We start from the raw sequence: 22,744 nt of genomic DNA on the forward strand, positions 1-22,744 counted from the left end.
GCCTGTAATCGTAGCTACTCACAAGATGGAGATCTGTATTGTGGTTCTAAGTCCGTGAGACTCTTGTCTCTAATAAACCAGCAAAAAGCCAGATGTAGAGCTGGGGCTCAAATGGTAGAGCACCAGCCTTGAATGAAAAAGGTAAGGGACAGGGCACGCATGCACACACACACACACACACACACACACGGTATTCAAGCAAATAATGGCCCTAGAGTCTGCAATCAGGGCCTTATGTTGGCTAGGCAGGCACTTTACCACTTGAGCCATGCATTCAGCCCTCATTATTTTCCCTCACATATTCCATTTTGAGTGCAAGGGAAGTGTATAACATCAGAAAAGCAGCCTCTTTCCAAACCGTTGTGCATTATCTTTTATTCAGATCAGGATTGATTATTCACCTACCTCAACAGATGTGGCTCCTAATGACTCCCGAGTCCCAGAGCTTCCCTACTCAAAGATGTCAGGAACGTGTGCTAGCAGCTCTGAGGCTCTTCTGAAAGAGAGAATGTGTTTGCAGCAAAGGGAAGAAATTGGTTATAAAGGTCTTCCTGAACCACATGCCCATCTCTGCTTTGCCTTTCAATGGCTGGGAAACAATGGAAGTTCCTTACTGTTTCTGAGTCTTATATCTTGATGCCCCCTACCTGCTTTTGGCAGTGCTAGGGGTTGAACTCAGGAACTTGTGCTTACTCCACCACTTACATCACACCTCCATCCCTTTGGCTTTTAGTGTGCATTTCACATAGGGTCCTGAGCTTTGGCTTAGGCGATCTCTGAAGCTTAATCCTCCTCCCTCTTCCTCTCAAAGTAACCAAGATTATAGGCATGTAACACCACACCTTGTCTTATCTTCCTTATTTTAAAAAATAACCTACAAGCCAGCACTGGTGGCTCATGCCTGTAATTCTAGTTACTCAGGAGACTGAAATCTGAGAATCAAGAATCGAAGCAGCCTTAGAAGCAAGGTCCATGAGACTTACTTCCAATGAAGCACTCAAAAATTCCAGTAATGGAGCTGTGGCTTGAGAGGTAGAGAGCTAAGCATTGATCAAAAATAAAAATAAAATTTAAAAAAAACTCAAGGGCAGCACCCAGGCTGTCAATTAGAGCCCCAGGACCAGCACAAAAAGCCTCTTAGAGGCCAGTTCTACTTGGAATGATTCCTTTTTTTATAATATAAATTTTTATTGTAAAGATACTGTACAGAGGAGTTACAGTTACATGAGTAAGGTAATGAATATATTTCCTATCGAGCATTGTTACCTCCTCCTTTGTTTTTCCCTACCATCCCTTCTCTCTCCAACTCCTCCCTCCCCCCACCACGCTGTAAAGTTCGTTTTCAACATAGTGTCTTGTATATCTCATGAATGTCTACTTGCTGCCTCCTGTTGCTTCTTCCTCACTCAAAGCAGTGTTGGTTGTACTTATGGCAGAGAGAAGTTCTGTGGGCTTGCTGGGAGGGAAGACTATCAATTTGAATCAGAGCGCCATCTACTGGTACAAGTGTCACAACACTACCAATAATCATATATGCATTTACACATTAGACCTCACCGTTTGGTAATAAAGATTGTACTATTTCACAATGAATACTTCACTCACACTTCAGTAAGATCTTTTTTTGGGGGGGGTCGTGGGGTCTGAACTCTGGGCCTGGGCGCTGTCCCTCAGCTCTTCAGTTCAAGGCTAGCGCTCTACCACTTGAGCCCCAGCATCACTTCTGGCTTTTTTCTTTTTGCTTATGTGGTGCTAGGAATCAAACCCAGGGCCTCATGCATGCAAGGCAAGCGCTCTACCACTGAGCCACCTTCCCAGCCCCTAAGATCTTTTTTTAATGACATGGCAATGAAATAAAGTAGATCCTAGCTGGGAGCCGATGGATCACATCTGGAATCCTAGGTGAGATCTTCATGATCATGATTCAAAGCCAGCCCAAGTAGAAAAGCCCATGAGACTCTAATTTCAATTAATAAGCAAAAGGCCAAGAGTGGAGCTGTGCCTCAAGCGATAGAGTACTAGCCTTGAGTTAACAGTTCAAGGATAGGGCTGGGAAGGTGGCTCAGTGGTGGAACGCTGGCCTTGCATGCATGAGGCCTTGGGTTCCATTCCTAAGCACCACATAAGCAGAAAAAGCCAGAAGTAGCACTGTGGTTCAAGTGGTAGAGCGCTAGCCTTGAGCTGAAGAGCTGAGGGACAGTGCCCAAGCCCAGAGTTCAGGCCCCACAACCGACAAAAAAAAAAATTCAAGGACAGTGCCCAGGCCCTAGTTCAAGGGCCAGGACCAGCAAAACGAAAAGGAAGAAAAAGAGAAAATGGATCATAAGTGAAACCTTCATCTCCAAAAGATAGGTGTACATTTTTTCCTATCTCTTGAAAAATAGATGTGGAGTTTGTATATTATTAAGTTTCTATATATATGCATTGCTTTATGAAGGAGGCAGGTTTTGTTTTTATCTTTGTCAGTCACTGTTGGTGCATGTCTGTATTCCCACTCAGGAGGTAGAGATCCTGAGGACTGTAGTTGGAGAACACTCTGGAGGAAAAAGTTCTCAAGACCCTATCTTAATCAACAGCTGCACGGTGACACACACCTGTCATCCTAGTTACTGCAGGAAATGTAAAAAGGAGGATCACTCTCTAGGCTGGCCCCAGCATAAAGGGCTTGGAAGTATGGCTCAAGTGATAGAGTACCTGCATAGCACAAAGCCCTGAGTCAAAACTCAGGTACTGAGTTAAATCAGGTAGTTAAAATTGAGTACTGCCAGTTTTTTTTTTCCTTAACATTCATACTTGTTAGGGTAACATTTTTGGTCTAGTACATCTTTTCTTAAATCTAACCTTTCTTCCCATTCTAAAGGAAATAGCCTAGTGGGTGAATTTCAAAAGAACGCCCAGAAGCAGGTCCAAACATAAAGAGGGAACTTTGTGTGCCTCACACAGGCTGATTTGGATAGCACGAGATCATTAGCCACCAAGCAGATGTCCCCATGTGTAGCCCAGAGACAACGCTCAGCTTTCATTTCCAACTGAGAGGTGAACTCAGAACACTGAGTTGTGTATCCTCTTAATCTTCCTGTTTATTCTGTGCTTCATTAAAGTCACTCTTGGCAGGGCTGGCTGTCATCCAGGCTGGGCCTGTCCTGATGTCTACTCTCCAGAGCATCCTTCATCCTGATAAAATGGTCTGTGAGCCCATCACGTGACTGAGCTCCTTAAGGTAAACAGATTACATAGAGTGGCCCCCACCCCCCACTGACACATCTCGGTTTGGTAAATAGGATAACTGACACAGATAGGGGCAATCTCACTGCAGACAATGCCCTTCCAAAAGAAGGGGGGTTCAGATCAACTGTCATGATTTGGTAGAGGGTATTTATGTGTATCGGTGTGTCACATGGTACCTTTAAGGCTGTGCTGGCTGTGTGTCATTCATCTGTCCTAATTGCATTGCACTAGACCCCACCTCTTTAAGGTTCCACTACCTCCCAACATTGCCACACTGCGTCCTTTGGGGACACACTCAAACCACATAACAAGCCGACATTAGCCAGACTCTGGAGAACAAAATTCTGGTCTTCCTGGCAGAGGGAAAAGGAGGGAGCTTAGCATCTTGGATCCCTGGGTCATGTTTCTGTGATGGCCAGCTGAGTATTGAAATGGGTTTCCTATAGCCAGATGATGTGAACTATGAAAAGACTTCTGAAGCCTAGCACTGGTGGCTCATGCCTGTAATCCTAGCTACCCAGGAGGCTAAGCTCTGAGGATCACAGTTCGAAGCCAACCCAGACAGGAAAATCTATGACTCTTATCTCCAATAAATCACTAAAAAAAAAAAAAAATCCCAGAAGTAGAACAGTGACTCAAATGGTAGCACACAGCCTTGGAAAAACAAAAAAAGGCTAGGCCCTAAGGCCCTGAATTCAAACCCCAGTATGAGTATACACATCATTCCTATTTGGACTTCAGTCTCTTTGCTGTTTCTGAGCCCCTCTTCTATTCAGTCTCAAAATCAAATTGTTCCTTACTTGTATGTTGTTATCACAACAAAATCAGTTGTGATTTTCACGTCCTGGATACAGTTAACACTCCGGATCGGACATGCTGCACGCGTTCACGACTTCGTCTAAAAGGAGGGAATTAGAAACCAGCATTGGTGTCAACAGGTATGTAGCTTCCTTGTTTAACAGGAGAGACAGATCCAGAGAATTGCTGTTCTATGTCCCAAGAACCCAGTGAAACTTTCAAGTCACTGGGTTGTAGGAGGCAGAGGCTTCGAAGAGATGGGCTCAGGTCTTGGGGACCTTGCAGTAAGACATAAAAAAAGGAGATGAGTGCATTACAAACCCAAGATGGGAAACCTGAAAACCCCAGGCGAGGGTAGCGACGAGCGCTTCAGGGTGATTTCATGAAGGCTCCCAGAGCCAACCCTGTGGGGCGAAGAAAGAGGACACAGGTGTGAGTGGATTCAGCCTTTACCAAGCCTTTAAGTCCAAACTCAAAACCACACAAAGGCGAGGCGCCGCTGGCTCACGCCTGTCATCCTAGCTACTCAGGAGGCTGAGATCTGCGGATCGCGGTTCGAAGCCAGCCAGGGCAGCAAAGTCCGTGAGACTCTTATCTCCAATAAACCTCTGGGAGAACCGGAAGTGGCGCTGTGGCTCAGGTGGTTAGAGCGCTAGCTTCGAGTGAACAGCGCCCAGGCCCCGAGTTCAAGGCCCAGGACCGACTCCCCGACCGAAAAACAACAACAGACCCATGTCCGTGGAGACACCGGTGCTGGCGGCTGCATTCATGCCGAGCCAGGGGGGGGTGTCCGTGGGGGTCCAAAGAGCTCTGTGTGCGGAACGGAGAGGCGGAGGGCTTCAGGGCGCAAGTATGGCTCATGACGGTGGCGCCACCAAGGTGAGAGTCAGTTCGCTCTCGCGAGAGTTGGTTCTCTAGCGGGCAAGTTGGTGTCCTATCGCGAGACTTGGTTCCCTATATAAGGAAGCAGTTAGGCCGGCCTCGCTTTCCAAGGTGCGGTACCCTCCTTCCCCTGTGCGCGGAGGCAGGAAGTGCCCGGCCCCGCGGGCCCTTGCAGGACACGGAGGCTTCTCCGTGAGAAACCTGTCTCTGCGCTTACAGATTATTTCACTCTCAGGCAGTGTGTATTAGCAGCAGGACAAAATGGACTCAAGATTCAGCCTCCGGGGGGGATGGCTGCCCAAGGATGCTTCCCTCTGCTGGACCCACAGCTCCTCTGGACGTGGCCGGCCCCAGGTACCCCTCCAACCCCACACCCTCCACCCCTCACCCCCAGCCCCACACCCCTCACCCCAACGAGATTTCTGTCTCCTCTTGATTCTTGGTTTCCTGCATTCCCCGTTAGCCTTCACCCCACAAGTTGAGGGAAGTTTCTAGTCCAGTTTGGCTTGGGAGAGACAGGGGGAGATGGCACTGGCCCACGCATCTTAGGCACACCTGTAGACCCAGCACACACACACACACACACATCTTAGGCACACCTGTAGATCCAGCACACACACACACACATCTTAGGCACACCTGTAGACCCAACACACACACACACACACTCACACACTGCTCTCTGCTTCCTGCCACAGGCCTGGTTTGGCTTGGGAGAGACAGGGGGAGATGGCACTGGCCCACGAATCTTAGGCACCCTGTAGACCCAGCACACACACACACATCTTAGGCACACCTGTAGACCCAGCACACACACACACACACACACATCTTAGGCACACCTGTAGATCCAGCACACACACACACATATCTTAGGCACACCTGTAGACCCAGCACACACACACACACTCACACACTGCTCTCTGCTTCCTGCCACAGGCCTGGTTTGGCTTGGGAGAGACAGGGGGAAATGGCACTGGCCCACGAATCTTAGGCACCCTGTAGACCCAACACACACACACACACACACTCACCCTTTGCAAGGTCACCCTCCGCCCTTGAAAAGGAAGCAGGCGTGCTGCCACCTCTTCCTTCCTATGGAGGGAAGCCTGGTTGGGCCTATTACAGAAAAAAAGCCAGTGGGGTGATCCATTCAGACAACAGACCTAGCACTCCACAGCCCTCTGCTTGGTACAAGCCCTGTCTGGCCCTTGTCTGATGAACTCTTGATTTTAGCCAGTGGCAGCTTCCATCTCAGGTCTAGCTTCAATCTAGTCTGCTCACCTGGCTCCAGACACCAGGTACTTTGGTCAAAGCTCATCTTCCCATGAGTATGACACAAGTCAGAGCTCATCTTCCCATGAGTATGTCTTCCTTTCCATATTCCCCTTGGAGTTATGGGGGAGACAGATACAAAGGGGTGCTGGCCATCATGCACTTCTCTTTGCAGTGCTGGACCCACAATTTCCTCCTCATTCTTCCTTCCAGACCCTATCTGTCTCCTTCCTGCCTTCAGCCTCACTGGAATCAGGTGACAGACACGGTGCAAGTTGTAGAATCTTCCTGGTGCTTTGTCCTCACCTCTGAGCTCGGCAGGTGCTGGTAAGGCCATTTCTTTGATTAATTAATTAATTTATTAACTATCTTCAAGTACAACAAGTCGATTGATTGAACAAATCAGTTTATAAGAGCAGTGAATCTCCATCAGTGTCACTCCTTCCATCCTTCTCCCCCACCTCTCCCAGCCCCACCCATCTCCTCAAGTTCCTGGTTCCATTTTCACCTACATACATTTTGTACTATGACAGTATTCACTCCTTCCTCTCTTCACTGGTCTGCTCTCTCTCCTCTAGATCTCACCAACACATTTCAGCTTCCTGACATTCATTCTGTCAAACCCTTAGTTGTTAGAAGAGTTAACACCATTGGAATCCTCCCCTGAGTACAGTATACTGCAGTCAGTTTGTTTGTGCATATGCATATGACTCCTGTATAATTTAGTATGTATTTATAATTTAGGTCTAAGTTCCACATATGAGAGAAAACAGGCCATTTGTCTCGCTGAGCTTGACTTAATTCGCTTAATTTTTTCCAGGTCTGTCCATCTCTCTGCAAATGACAATATTGTTCTCCCTGATGGATGAATAAAATTCCATATTTGTGTATATATATATATATATATATATATATATACACCATTATGTTTATATGTATTCATGTGTGTATATTGATTCCATGTATACATAAAAATATATATGGGCCATTCGTCCATTGTAGGGCATCTGAGCTGTATCTTTTTTTTTTTTTTTGTCGGCCGTGGGGCTTGAACTCTGGGCCTGGGCGCTGTCCCTCAGCTCTTCAGCTCAAGGCGAGCGCTCTACCACTTGAGCTACAGCGCCACTTCCGGTTTTCTGGTGGTTTATTGGAGATAGGAGTCTCACGGTCTCTCCTGCCCGGGCTGGCTTTGAACCACGATCCTCAGATCTCAGCCTCCTGAGTAGCTAGGATTACAGGCGTGAGCCACCAGCGCCCGGCTTTCTGAGCTGTATCTTTAACTTGGCTATTGTGAAAAGTGCAGCAATGAATGTGAATGTGCAAGTCAGTATTCTGACTTGTAATGTTCTGAGCAGATGCCCAAGTGTGGTATGGCTGGATATGCGGAAGTTCTATGTTTAGTTGCTGTGGAGTCTCCAAATGGCCTTCCAGAGAGGTTGTACTAGATTATATTCCTACCAATAGTGTAATAGGGTTCCTTCTTCCTCACATCTCTGCTATATTTGTTGCTTGATGATGGCCATTCTTTACTGGGGTAAGATGGAATCTCAGTGTGGTTTTTGTGTCAGCCCAGGGGCTTCAATTCAGGGCCTGAACCACTATGCTGAGGGCAAGTGCTTTGCCACTTGAGCCTCAACTTCACTTCCAACTTTTTGGTAGTTAATTGGAAATAAGAGTCTCGTGGACTTTCCTGCCCAGATTGGCTTCAAACCTCCATCTTCAGCTCTGAGTTTCCAGTAGCTAGGATTACAGGTATGTGCCACCCTTTATATCTTTTAATTCTTAAGTTCCTGTGTCCTAGATCTGAGGACAAATCAACATTCTTAGGCAGCAAAATGAGTCCAAACTTTAGTAGATCTATAATTCACATTATTTCCTGTCATGCTATTTGAGGTGAGGCTGTAAACTGGGATTTCTCCCTTTGCAACTGTTTTGCAGCTCATGTCACCTGACCATGGGGTAATACCTCTTACCTTAGCCTGAAGTGTCCATTTAGACCCACTCTACTCTCTGAACATTTGGTTTATTTATTTGTGTGTATGTGTGTGGTGGTTCTGGGGCTTGTCCCTGAAGTTTTTTGTTTATTTTTGCCCAAAGCTAGTACTCTACCACTTGAACCACAGTTGTATTTCTGGCTTTTTGCTGGTTAAATGGAAATAAGAGTCTCACAGACTTCCTTTCCTGGGTTGGCTTTGAACCAAGATCCTCAGATCTCAGCCTCATGAATAGCCAAGATTACGGCTGTGATCTGCTGCTACCTACCCATTTGGGTTCTTTTTAAAAACTCCTCGCCTAGAATTTTCGGTGGTATTAGATGGACTATAAAGACTGGTGGGATGGGGCTGGGAAGGTGGCTCAGTGGTAAAGTGCTTGTCTTGCATGCATGAGGCCTTAGGTTCGATTCCTCGGCACCACATAAGCAGAAAAAGCTGGAAGTGGTGCTGTGTCTTCAAGCCTTGAGCTGAAGAGCTGAGGGACAGCACCCAGGCCCAGAGTTCAGGCCCCACGACCAGCAAAAAAAAAAAAAAAAAAAGACTGGTGGGGTGACATCTGCCCCAATAGCTTGAGATTGGAAACTGTAGGGAGCAGCTGCTTGACTCCAGGCCTGGTAGGGTGAGGATGTCGGCCCTGGGAATGGGGAGGTCCTGGACCAGCCCATCTCTGGATCACTCTGAATGGGCAATGAAGGACCAGACTTTCTCATCCTTCCAACTCCTATGGAGACAGCTGTGGAATGCCAGATCAACTCACAGTTCAGACACAGGAGCTAGCCACTTCAGACCTGACGGGCAACGTGTAGATACTATGTAATTAATATTTAACTCTGCGAGTAATTACTCCAAGAGTAATTTCTAGAGGTGGTCAACAGCTCGGGACTGTGGGCAGATAACAACATCTAGAAAAGTAAGACCTCAGACACAAGAACAGCATCTATTACATGTGTTTCCATGGTGACATCACTTCATTTCTAACTTTATCCAGTGCATCTACAGCTAAGGCAAAGTAGATAGAAAAGTTCTCCACTGAATGTCCATGGAGTTGGAATTGATCCTGAGGAATCTTTCCTTTTTAATGCTCTGCTCTGGGACACTTTTCCTTTTTCTCTCTAATGTGTGCTGTAATCATATGCAGTGGAGGGTTTTTGTTTGTGTCTTTGTTTTATTTTTGCTCCCGGGGGGTTTTTTGTACCAATACTTAGGCTTGAACTCAGGGCTTATGCTCTTTTTTTTTTTTTTTTTGTCAGTTCATGGGGCTTGAACTCTGGGCCTGAACACTGTCCCTCAGCTCTTCAGCTCAAGGTGAGCACTCTACTACTTGAGCTACAGCGCCACTTCCGGTTTTCTGGTGGTTTACTGGGGATAAGAGTTTCATGGACTTTCCTGCCCGGGCTGGCTTTGAACTGCAATCCTCAGATCTCAGCCTCCTGATTAGCTAGGATTACAGGCGTGAGCCACCGGTGCCAGGCTCTTTGTGCTCTTCTTGCTCAACTTTCTTTGCTCAAAGCTGGTACTCAATCATTTATTGAGGTGTTTATTGAGTACACCATGCCATCAGTCCAGCATTTTACTGGTTAATTAGAGATGAGATTCTTGCAGACTTTTCTACCCAAACTGGCTTTTGAACCACAATGCTCCAGATCTCAGCCTCCTGAATAGCCACCAGTGCCCAGTTTGCAGTGTTGTTTTCAGCGTTATTGTTGTTCCTGTTCTTATTTAATGTTTTGTGACAAATTCATAGAATATCCTGGGGCTGTTTCTTAGCCATCTGCAGTGGCCAGTCTGGCTAATTAGAAAGATGAAATCCTCCTCTCATTAATGTTGCAGACTCATTGAAATCTCATGGGTTTCCTTTGAAATAAGTGAACAAAACCCCTCAGCCTGGGTAATGTTGCAGGAACTAATTATTCAGAATCCCCATTATAGTTTTGCCTAGGTAAGAATTGCAGATTGGAGCCCTGAGTAAGCATAATTGAAAATTAATGTGCTCTGTATGTAACTCAGAAGTGGGAAATAGAACTGAGACAGCCCACAAGGGAAAAATGGATTCTGGTTGTGCCAGTGATAGGGTAAAAACATGACTGTGGGCTTTATGTTGTTTTTACTTTTCTGTTCCAGTCCCAGGGCTTGAACTAAGGGCCTGAATACTATCCCTGAGCTTAATTGGCACTTGAGCCTTAGCTCCCTTTCTAGCTTTTTGGTGGTTAATTAGAGATCAGATTCTCACAGACTTTCCTGTTTGGGCTGGCTTTGAACCACAATTCTCAGATCTCAGCCTCCTGAATAGTTAGGATTACAGGCATGAGCTACCAGCTCCTAGCAAGTGTGGGTTTTATATTCAGGCGGAGCCAGTATATAACACTAACAGACCCACTTGTTACAGTGTTCTTTCATCATAGCAAATTTCATCTCTGGAATAAGACTATGCTGCCCCTCATGTTGTTTTATCTTTCTGCAAAGTCAAAGACATGAAAAAGCAAGGGGTTACATTTAGTAAATTCTGCTCATTTCCGAGCGAACATTTGGCAAATCACAGATTCTTATCAGAACTGTTCTTATCCAAAATGCTAATGTTATACTTGGAGCTAGGAGTTGGTACCAGGTACTATTAGTGCCAGCTCTGTGTCCCTTGGTATTCCTGGTACTCCTGGCTGTTGACAATGCTTCAAAAAGCTTAACTCCTATGCTTAAGCCTTTCATCTATTTTGGCATGTTTTTGAGGGTTTTTAAAAAAAAATATGTTGTAAGGTAAGGATCTAACTACAAATAACCTTTTGCAACTTTTACCTGAAGTTGCACAGATGTTTCCGGCACTGAGAATTTGATATCATCTGATATCATTCAGTGAGATCAGATTATCAGTGTGTTAAAATGGTTAAAGGACCAGGCACCGAGACAGATATTTTACAAAATTCACATCTGCTAACCAGATATGCTTACTGACTTGTGGTGCTTAAAAACGTAATAGTCATGCATACTGTTTCTGTTTCCTATTTTCATTGCTTTCTCTCCATCCACCAAGTGTCCTAGATATCTCAAATGAACAGAAAAACCAGCCTAGGCATTAGCATTTAGAAAGTGGTCCTGAGTTAGTTACATAGCTGTATCCTAGAACCACCACCATCAAAAAATCCTGCGGAAGGGTTGGGAAGGTGGCTCAGTGGTAGAGCGCTTGCCTTGCATGCCTGAGGCCCTGGGTTTGATTCCTCAGCACCACATAAGCAAAAAGAAAAAAGCTGGAAGTGGCGCTGTGGCTCAAGTGGTAGAGCGCTAGCCTTGAGCTGAAGAGCTGATGGACAGTGCCCAGGCCCAGAGTTCAGGCCCCACGACCGGACCCAAAAAAAAAAAAAATCCTGGGGAGATGTTAAGTGCAAGGTAGCTTCACAGTGTTCCCATAACTAAATCTTCTCTAAAAATGAACTCACTATAAGAATTACAGAAACTAAAAATGAACTCACTATAAGAATTACAGAAACCTAAAGAAATAATCACCATGTGTTGAGAGACAGCAGAAAAATCAGAGAGCAGCGAAATCAAATCCCTGGGCATTGTAGCCAAGAGAATATCAAGTACAATAAACTACAGTTAATGATCACAAGAAAGATAAAATTAATCCATTTCTCCTTTAACATACTCTGGGTTTTGTTTTGTTTTGTTTTTGTCGGTTATGGGGCATGAACTCTGGGCCTGGGCTCTTTCCCCCAGCTCTTCAGTTCAAGGCAAACGCTCTGCTACTTGAGCCACAATGCCACTTCTGGGTTTTTTTCTGGTGCTTTATTGGAGATAAGAGTCTCATGGACTTTCCTGCCTCAGACTCCTGAGTAGCTAGGATTACAGACATGAGCCAGCGCTGCCCGACTCATGCTCTGTTTTTGAGTGAGCATGCTCAGTGTTGAGACAGTTTATTCTCCAGGTTACACACCCCCCACTTCACCCCCAGGAACTTCCCCAAACAATCACATGACAATGTCATTAAACCTATTCTTACCCATGCCAGTAATCCTAGCTACTTGAGAGACTGAGAGCTGAGGATCACAGTTCAAAGCCAGCCTGGGCAAGAAAGTCCATGAGACTGTTATCTCCACTAAACAAAAACAGAAGTTGGAGTTGTGGTTCAAGTGGCGGAGTGCTAGCCTTGAGCAAAAAGCTCAGGGACGGTGCCCAGGCCCTGAGTTCAAGCCCCAGGACTGGCACCAAAAAAAAAAAAAAAGGAAGAATGGAATTTGGCATTACCGTTAGTCTAGCAGGTCACCTTCCTTGCCCCAAACACTATTGAACCCTTTTTAAGAAAGCATTAATTTGCAGCTTTTCACAAACAATGTTGGACTTAGAAATTACCATGAGTTGGTACGGATGACAATCTGTCAGTTGCATCTAATTTTCTTCTAAGCAGTGCAGCTAAAGGGCAGCGACAGTGTAATTAATTGCTCCAGGCTCAGAAACCCAATTAATCTCCAAGTTGACTTTTATTTCATAGAATGTTAGTGCTTAAGAAGCCTCAAGGATCAACCAGCCCACCCTCTTCATTTTTATCAAGGAGGAAGGAAATGTCTGGGAGGTTAAATGACTTCTTCAAGGTCGAAGATAGTGTCTGTTTTTGTCACTATACCCTGTAAATAGATTCAGCATTGCTTTTATGAGTCTCTGTGAGATGATATTTGAACACTGTGTCCATTCATAAAACACCTGGCTATTCATCTCAGGAATGTTTCCTTGCAAGTTTCTAATCCTCATCGTTCAAATCTGAGGCATTTTCTGTACTATATTCTCCCAGTGAGCATTGCAGAAGGAGACTGGGGACAGACCGTGTCTTAAATTGCATACCTGACCAGGCTACTCTGGGACCTGCGCTGTAGCTGTGCATGGATTCCTGGGAAATTAGACTTGTGGATTGGCAGCAGTGTGCCAGCCCTCCCGGACTCTGTGCCTCCGGCTAAGACACGGGCCAAGCAAGGTAGCAGGTAGCAAGTGGAGCATTTCTAGGAGTTTGGGGGACAGCAGTCATAACAAACGTGATATCTGAGTGAATCAGGAGAAATGGCAGCCCGTAGACAGGTGGGAGAGTCTTGTGGCAGCTCTGAAGGGTCCTGCTCAAGTCTGCCCTTATGGGAACTTGGCAGCATATCTGGATCTGCGCTGTGTTCCTGACCAGTCTCTCCCTGAGCGCCCCCTAGGCATTGCACCAGCATAGCCAGCCTGTGAGAGCCAGGAGGCTTGGCCCCGGATAGTATCTTTCCCATGAGAAGTGTCTCCTCAGAGTTGTGTTTCTCTCAGAGTTGTGCTGCAGACTGAGCTGCCTCCTCTTACAGGTGTCAGACCTGTCCCCTTCTCCCTTTCTCTCTCGACCACCCAACGCCATCTGGCATTTCCTTCTCAGAAGACTCTAGCTGATGCAGAACGTAGCGACTGCCCTGGTTGATGCCAAAGAAGGAGGGCTTCCTGATAAAGAACCTGGCTCTTCTGCTGTGAAGGCTTGACAGCAGTGGTTTGGGTTTGGTTTGGTTTGTCAATTGCATTTATCACTATTTATTTATTCTTATCATTTGTGGTTCTTAGTCCTTAAGAAAATTTTTAGTTTTTTTTGGGGGGGGGGCTTGGGGGGCCCATCCTGGGGTCTGAACTCAAGGCCTTATATTTGCTTCCCTGGCTGGTTTTCTACCACTTGAGTCATACCTCCAACCTGGCTTTTAGCTGGTTATTTTGTTTTGTTTTTGTTTTGGTCGGTTGTGAGGCTTGAGCTCTGGGTCTGGGCACTGTCCCTGTGCTCTTCAGCTCAAGGTAAGCGCTCTACAGCTTGAGCCATAGCGACACTTCGGGTTTTCTAGTGGTTTTATTGGAGGTAAGTCTCACAGACTTTCCTGCCCAGGCTGGCTTTGAACCACGATCCTCAGATCTCAGCCTCCTAAGTAGCTAGGATTACAGGCGCCTGTAACAGGATTACCTGTTAATTACAGGATTACCAGCGCCTGGCCACTATTACTTTTATAACTGATGTTTCTTTCTAGGTCACAGTCAGCTTGTTTTGGTCCTTCTGTCTTCCTCCTAACAATACCTCATAGAATGAGACACTTATGGTAATGCAGTTTTAATAATATGCAGGGTTTTCATCTGTGTTTAACGTGTCATTGATATATGATCAGAAGTCACCAAGTGGAAAACTAAGTTATTTTACCGACTGTCTCCAGGGAGAAAGATAGGCTTGCTAAATCAACAAATCCTTTATCCCATGAAAGTACCTGCTGATCTGTGTGGGTACCTTGGCAATGATCACTTCTAATAGTAAGCTCAAAACTATGTTGCCTTTCTTTCTCTTGTTTTTCTTTCTAAACATGACTATTGTGTCTGCCTCAGTTTCCCCTAGCACTGCCTATAGTTCCAAAATGAGGAAATCTTGGCCTCTGAGAAAATGTAATTATTCTTGATACAGACACAAACCAACTAGTACTGGATATTCAATTAGTAATTATTATTCTATAAATGCTATGTAAAGCATACATGCTTTATCAGTACATTGCGTATTTGATTGTATGTAGTGTTAGAGGTCTATGGCACACCGTTAATGTATATTTTTTATGGTCATTAATGGGATGAAAGAGTGGAGTGTGCCTGGGAAAGAGTGCTGCCTTCGGTTCACTAGGCCATACTCGTCAGGAAGCCTGGGACAGTCAGGTGAAAATACTCCCAAGTGTCTGTTTGATTCAATGGTTGAGAAAAGCACATAGGGTAGAGAGATGCCTCAGACACTGAGGGAGATGTCCCGTAAGTTTATCTAAGATTTTTTTTTGAGGGAGGAAGCAATGTAGAATTTCCCAAGCCCAGAAATAAAGGTCAAACAATTGCATCATTCTTTTCCAATACTATTTTAGAATTTAGAACCTTGCAGATTGGGTTAGGATATAAGAACAAGAGAGACTGTGAGAGCCACCACGCCGTGTCACTAATCTAGTGACAGATGAGCCATTTCTCCATGTCCTTTTGCCCTTCAAACTACAATATAACATGTGGACACAGAATCCTACAGTCAATTGGAATTCCAGATTATGGCTGTCAAATCTCCTGGAACAGATTGTATTTGCCTTCATGAGTTAATCCGATTTCAGCACATGGAAACTGACTGATTCTGAACCAACTAGAAAGTCTTGCCTTTCAGCTGCCATAGGACAGATTAAAAGTCAAAGGAAGTCATCTCCAATGAAACCATTAAGGGAAGATTTGCCACAAGGCACAATGGTAATGCTTGAACATTATGAAGTGCAAAAACTGCACAAACACATTATATTTGAAACACTTCATCCATTTAGCAAACTCTGTACAGTCTCCAGCTAAATAAGATAAATTGAGATTCAAGAAGCAGTGCCATACTGGCAAATCTCATCCTAAAGGCATCCATTAATATAAATCAACAGTAGCAATTTGGTTTGATCATTTATTTGCAAGAATCATTAAGGTTTATTAGCATAATTATTCCCTGTGGGATTTCATGTCGAGGAAATGAAAAATGGCATTATCAATATGTAAAAGATAAGTGTGTGATGTTCAGAGCACTTAAACCATCATCTGCAGGTGGAGTCCAGCTGCAGGAAATTAGATTAGATTGGGGCATTTTTCTGAATGAAAGAGGAAAAAATGGCTTTGTTTTAATTGCTTCCTTGTATAAAGCAATACAAGTTTTGGAAAGAATGTTTAGTCTAGAAACAAGTTGTACTATATACCTACTAACATTCTTTAGATAAGGCCAACAACTCTGATATGGCCAGCCCTGTTGTGTTAGCACTTTTGGAAAACATTCATCAATATCTCATCCTTTATTATTAAGAAAATTTCTTTCTCTTCTGTACTTTAGACCTTTAATAGATATCTCTAAGTAAAAAGCCATTTTCCAAAGGGAAATGAACCAAAGATTTCACCTTCATGCTGGTGAAGGACACAAATCTCTTCGTAACAATAAGCACCATTTGTGACAAAAATAACTTATAACTAGAAATAATCTTCAAATGTAATGAGTATTTTGTAAAGTGCCATGCAATGGAATATTACTCGGTCGTAAAAAATAAATGAGCTATCTAACCACACACACACAAAATTGGAAGGAACGTAAGAAATACGTATTGCTGTAGGAAGGAAGCCAGGCTGAAAAAGCTACCTACTCTATTATTTCAAATATATGACTGGAAAAAGCAGGAGTGTAGAAGAGGTGGGAGCAAGGCCGATGGTTCCCAAGGCTTTGAGACTGGAGAGGAAAGAAGGGATAAATTGATAGAGCATAGAGGATTTCCACTATACTGAAAGTATCGCAGATGATACTGTAATGACAGATACATGACATTATGCATTTATCAAAACTTTAGAACTGAAGAGAACCAACAGCAGCAACCTGTAATGTAAACCCCAGACTGCGATGTATCAGCAGCAATAATTTAGGTCCTGCACTGATGTGTAAGGCAAATAATAGGGCAAACTGGGAGCTAGGAAAATTCAGTGTATTCCAGTTTTCCTGTAAACTTTAATCTGTCCTAGACATCTATTAACTTTAAAAATAGAATAATAGCTAGGCTTCTCTTTCCAAGATCCTTTCCTTGGAAAGCCTACCTGTTCAATTGTCAAAATCCTTCTGTAATTCCCACAGATAGATTGGAAATAAGGAGCTATAACTTACATTCCCTTTAGAGTCAAAGCAAATGCTTTGCAATGTTACTGTTTTGTTATTAGGAGTTATTATTATTCATTGAATTCATTACCGTAGACCTATTTCCAGTCTCCATTCTCACTACAGAGACTACATTCCTCACAGTGCTCACCAGGGTCCTCCATAGATCACTATCATATATTGCCTTTGCACCTGCTCCTTGTTAGGATGCCATTACCTTAATATGAGAGGGGTTTTTTTTTGCTAAGTCTACTTGTTCCTTTTGTCCATACCCATGCAAATACTCTGCCCAAGAAGGACACCAGCTCTACCTGGTCAGAATCCTATTGAATTTGCTGGCTTTAGATTTGCTGCTTAGATTTGCACCCATTCAATCCATGTCACACCTGTCCCTTAAAAATTCACCTTCTGTCTCACTGGCTCCATAGCTTCTGTCTGACCTGCCTGATTTTGTCCCTTTATTATATTGGTAAGCTTTATTATGTCCAGGCTAAACAAATATTGGTGAATCCAGATCATTAATGTAGCTAAACTGTCACTTATATTTATAATATTCTGAAATATTAATTGCATGTTTCTAAGAAACAAACGGTATTGGTATATTTAACTGCCTGATAAAATGATAATCTTTATATTGGTGAGTCGAGGTACTTTGAATATTTGATTAATGAACTGTCTTTAAGTTCCAAATATTTCTTTTGTTGTTGTTGTTGTTGGTCGTGGGGCTTGAACTCTGGGCCTGGGCGCTGTCCCTCAGCTCTTCAGCTCAAGGCGAGCGCTCTACCACTTGAGCTACAGCGCCACTTCCGGTTTTCTGGTGGTTTATTGGAGATAGGAGTCTCACCGTCTTTCCTGCCCGGGCTGGCTTTGAACCGAGATTCTCAGATCTCAGCCTCCTGAGTAGCTAGGATTACAGGCGTGAGCCACCAGCACCTGGCAGTTCCAAATATTTTCTTAACAAAAATATGTAGGTATGATTTAGATGTCTCCTGTGCAAGTAGTAACATTTCAGGAGAGAAGGTTGACTTGAATCTTTGCAAAATAATTTGTCAGGTGGTTGCTAGTAGATCACACCTGTAATCCTAGCTGTTCAGGAGGCTGAGATTTGAAGCAGGAAAGTCTGTGAGACTCTTAAAAACATTTGCTACCAAAAAGCCAGAAATGGAGCTATGGCTCAAGTAGTAGAGTGCCAACCTTGATAAAAAAAAGAAAGTTCAGGGACAGCAACTAGGACCTGAACTTAAGCCATAAGACCAGCACGCGCACACACGCACACACACAGAGCCATTTTTCATTTGGTTGCCAACAAATCAATTGGATCTTACTGCTTAAGAAAAATGAAGCTAGGTACCAGTGGCTCATGCCTGTAATTCTAGCTACTCACGAGGCTGAGATCTGAGGATGGAGGTTCAAAGCCAACCCAGGCAGGAAAGTCCAATTAACCACCAGAAAACTGTAAAGCTATATGAAGTATCTTCTTTGACTGTTGTGAAATTAAAGTAGAAGTAAAAAATATAAGGGGATAATCTGTTAAATTTGGAAAGTTAGTAAAAAACACTTGTGAATAGATCAAAGATGAAAGAAATTTGAACATTTAAAATGCATGTAAAAATACAAAATATCAAAATCAGCTAAAGCAGAAGTGAGGGAAAATTGGAGTATTAGGTTTATAGATAAAATGGTCTTAACTCCCTTTCCCACTGAGCTGTTACAGGAAAGACAGAGGAGTCAGAAGTCAGATATGTTAGGCTCTGGTATCATACACTTCCTTTGGAAGTATAGAGGAGTCTGTAGAGATTCAATGTGTGTGTAAAGCTAGGGATCTCCTTCAGATTGTGCCCAGGTAGTTTCTCTCAATCTAGTCCCCACTCAACCCATAACATCTTCTCAAAATCAACATTCAACTGCTCCCACGAGTTCAGGCCTTCTCTTCTCTGCCAAGTAGATTTTTGCCTGGTACTTTCTGGATTCTTTTTCTCCAGATCTCAGAGTGCTGCTGCTTTAGCTTTAGTCTTTGTCCTCAATTCTACTATGGATCCAAAAAAGTCATGGATTTTTTTTTTCCTGGTTATAAAGGATGTGAGAAAGCCGGGCGCTGGTGGCTCACACCTGTAATCCTAGCTACTCAGGAGGTTGAAATCTGAGGATCGCGGTTCAAAGCCAGCCCGGGCAGGAGAGACCGTGACTCTTATCTCCAATAAAACCACCAGAAAACCGGAAGTGGCGCTGTAGCTCAAGTGGTAGAGCGCTCGCCTTGAGCTGAAGAGCTGAGGGACAGCGCCCAGGCCCCACCGACCAAAAAAAAAAAGGATGTGAGAGACAAGAACTTTCAAAAACCAAATTTAATTTAGGCAAGATTTCTCAAGTGAATCATCTCCAAAATCAATCTGTCTGACTAATTTCTGGGATCCATTCTCTTTTGTTTTTCTTTTCTTTTTTCCAGTCCTGGGGCTTGAACTCAGGGCCTGGGCACTTGCCCCTGAGCTTCTTTTGCTCAAGGCTAGCACTCTACCACTTGAGCCACAGTGCCACTTCCAGCCTTTTCTGTCTGTGGTGCTGAGGACTCGAACCCAGGGTTTCATGCATGCTAGGCAAGCGCTCTACCACTGAGCCACCCTCCCAGCCCTGGGATCCCCATTCTCGAGTTTAAATTTCTCCATTTAAAACGGACTGTACTGCCCATTACTGTACTGGGTAACGCATCTGTTTCGCTCTCCCCAGGACGTGGACCGTGTGGTAGAATAAGGTCCAGAAAGCGGTTTCTTTCACCGGTTCCCCACAATGCCCAGCAAGGAGGGCCCAGGACCAGGGCTCCCAGCCATCAGCCCCTGCAGAACAGGCCTGGAGGATGCAGGACGCTAACAATTCAACTCTTTCTTGGTAAACCGTTTCCACGGGGCTCACCGTGGCTCCTGAGCCACAGGGTTTAGCAGCTGGGGTGTTGGGGGGAAGGGAGGGCGTCTACACCCCCCTCACCCCCAGCCCCCAGCCCGCCCAGGCCCGGGCCGGCCACGCGGTGGGAACTTCCCGCCCGCCCGTCGAGCCTAGGCCTATGGAAGCAGCTGCTCTGCCTAGCCCCAAGGAAGTTCAGTGCCGATTGGATGTTGCGCCGTCCAATGGGAGGCCGCGTGCTTCACGGGTGCCGTTGCCAGGACACCGCGTAAACAGGAGCGGAGCGTTCGCGCGGTCGGCGGCAGCCATGGCGGCGGAGCTGCGGGCCAGGACTGTTTCTTCACCCAAGGTGAGCTGGGGCCGGGACTCCAAACCGTCCGTCCGCCTCGGAATGAGATTTGAAATGCCTGGTCCGAGATCTCAGCGGGAAACGGGCTGGTGTGCCCTTCTGAGGCTGGTTTGGGGACGCTGTGTTGGCCTTCCCCTCGGAATCATAGGTCCCGTGGGGACCTGTGCGCAAGAGCGGAAGCCGGAGCGCGGGAGAGCATGGTCCTGTGAACTCGGTGGAGTTATTTTATGTTAGGAAACCTGACCTGTCCCCTGAGGACCTGGGGAGGTGAGGGCGGGAGGTGTAGGGAGGGGCACAGGCGCATTTCCAGAGTTGTCCCAAAAGGCCGGGTCTGCACAGATCTGCCTTTGTACTACCGCTGCTGGCGACAAGCTGCTAAACCTTTGGTGTAGATTTTACTTCGTGTGTTTGTGTAAATTGGGTTTGAACTTGGGTAAATTGGGTCCTTGCTAAGCTGGTGCACTACCATTTGAGCCACTCTAACTTAATTTTACTTTCCATGTCCCATCTATAAAACGGGAATTTTTAATATCTATTTAATTGACACATCAATATACTGATTTTTTTAATTAGGTATAGTCTGGGCTTAGAGAGCCCAAGACCATTACCATTGCCTATTTTTGTATCATTTGTCACATTGAAGTATACATACTTTTGTTTTCCCATTCTAGGCCGCAAAGGAGCCCAAAAGAAGGTTGAGTTTTAGTGAAAGGCACCAGAAATTAGTAGATGAAAATTACTCCAGAGTATCGAATATAGAAGCACTGAAAGTAATAGAGCGCCAAATCAAGAACCAGAAGGTGCAGAATGACAATGATGAGCGACTGGAGCACAAGAGATTCCTTCGAATCTTACAGAATGAACAGTTTGAGTTGGATATGGAAGAAGCCATCCAGAAAGTAAGTTTTAGTATTCATCGTTATATTTTCTTCATTTATTTATATCTTAAAATTAAAAAACAAACAACTGCTAATGGTGGAATTAAGTAAAGGGAGAACAGCTTCAGGTTAGGGAATGCCGGGATAGTGGCAGAGAACTAACTGGACTTGGGGCTAGCTGTCTGCCTTTGAATTGAGGACTGCTAGATCTTAGCTGCAGAACCTGGGCGAGGTTGCTTTTATTTTTCATGCTTTATCTATAACACAGGTTGCCTGGTAAGCATTTTTCGATTTTATTTATTTGGGGGGGAGGCGGTCAGTCCTGGGGCTAGAGCTCAATCAGAGCCTGGGTGCTGTCCCCTGCTGTTTTTGCTCAAGGCTAATGTTCTTTACCACTTGAGGCCACAGCTCCACTTTCACCAAAGGAAGTAAATTGGAGATAAGAATATCAAGAACTTTCCCTAGCTGGCTTCATACTGAAATCCTCAGATCTCAGCCTTCTGAGTAGTTAGGATTACCCATATAGCATTTAGATTTCTTTAAACATAAATATGAAATTCTTAATTGTTCCCCTCCACAGTTTTCACCATATAAGGACAATCATGTTGTTTCTGAGGACAAAAATTTAAGGATGCCTTTTACTTACTGAAGTTAAACATGTAAAAACTATTAAATGACAGAACATGAGTGTTTATGTTTAATCATAAGTTTACACATTTAAAAATTTTTGAAATATTGCCTTGGAGAATTCAAGCACTAGGTATTTGTGTACAGCTCCTGAAATAGTTTAAAAGGAAAACATTAAGGGCTGGGAAGGTGGCTCAGTAGTAGAGTGCTTACCTTGCATGCATGTAAGCCCTAAGTTCGATTCCTCAATACCACATAAGCAGAAAAGGCCAGAAGTGGCTCTGTGGCTCAAGTAGTAGAGCCTTGAGCTGAAGAGCTGAGGGACAGCGCCCAGGCCCAGAGTTCAAGCCCAACGACCGACCTCCGCCCAAAAAAAAAATTCTTTGGAGAGGAGGTCAACTTGGGGAAAGAAAGCATAGGCCTAATCAAAGCAAAAAAAAAACCACTTCAGGATCTGCTTGCTCAAAGTTCAAAGGTCATGCCTAAGCTCTAGGAATTTAAGGAACACAGAGGGATGAATACCACTTGAAAGCACTCCATCCTACAATGCTGGATGTACAAGTGTATTCAGATACAAAATATAAGAATACTTTCTTCACATAAAAACTTATTTTTTATGAATCACACATAATTTTTTTTTTGTCAGTTGTGGGGCTGGAACCCTGGGCCTGGGCACTGTCTCTCAGCTCTTCAGCTCAAGGCTGGCGCTCTACCACTTGAGTCACAGAGCCATTTCTGTTTTTCTGGTGATTAATTGGATGTGAGTCTCACAAGCTGGGCACCGGTGGCTCACTCCTGTAATCTTAGCTACTTAGGAGGCTGAGATCTGAGGATCACAGTTCAAAGCCAGCCCGGGCAGGAAAGTCTGTGAAACTCTTATCTCCAATAAAACACTCTGAAAACCGGAAGTCGTGATGTGGCTCAAGCTGTAGAGCGCTTTGCCTTGAGCAGAAGAGCTGAGGGACAGTGCCCAAGCCCAGAGTTCAAGCCCCACGACCAACCAAAAAAAAAAAGAGTCTCACAAGCTGGGTGCTAGAGGCTCATGCCTGTAATCCTAGCTACTCAGGAAGCCAAGATCTGAGGATCATGGTTCAAAGCCAGCCTGGGCAGGAAAGTCCATGAGACTCTTATCTCCAGTAAACCCCTCAGAACTGGAGCTGTGGCTCAAGTG

The 22,744-nt window shown here is 44.7% G+C and overlaps 1 protein-coding gene and 1 long non-coding RNA gene across 2 annotated transcripts in view; both read left to right on the top strand.

Moving 5' to 3' along the window:
• Positions 1 to 5,113: 5,113 nt before the first annotated feature.
• On the top strand, positions 5,114 to 19,787 carry LOC105980903. The gene is made up of 3 exons (XR_001174775.1): positions 5,114 to 5,262; positions 6,397 to 6,510; positions 19,549 to 19,787. It is a non-coding gene; the product is annotated as an uncharacterized LOC105980903 (long non-coding RNA).
• Positions 19,788 to 19,819: 32 nt separating this feature from the next.
• Positions 19,820 to 22,744, top strand: part of Mns1 (meiosis-specific nuclear structural 1) — a 29,895-nt gene continuing 26,970 nt past the window's right edge. Inside the window, exons 1-2 of the mRNA XM_013009948.1 lie at positions 19,820 to 20,068; positions 20,740 to 20,967. Coding sequence (XP_012865402.1) covers positions 19,880 to 20,068; positions 20,740 to 20,967 — 417 coding nt within the window. The 5' untranslated portion in view covers positions 19,820 to 19,879. The remainder of the gene's footprint in view (positions 20,069 to 20,739; positions 20,968 to 22,744) is intronic.

Source organism: Dipodomys ordii, unplaced genomic scaffold, assembly GCF_000151885.1.
Source record: "Dipodomys ordii isolate 6190 unplaced genomic scaffold, Dord_2.0 Scaffold11, whole genome shotgun sequence".
NCBI classification, from domain to species: Eukaryota; Metazoa; Chordata; class Mammalia; order Rodentia; family Heteromyidae; genus Dipodomys; species Dipodomys ordii.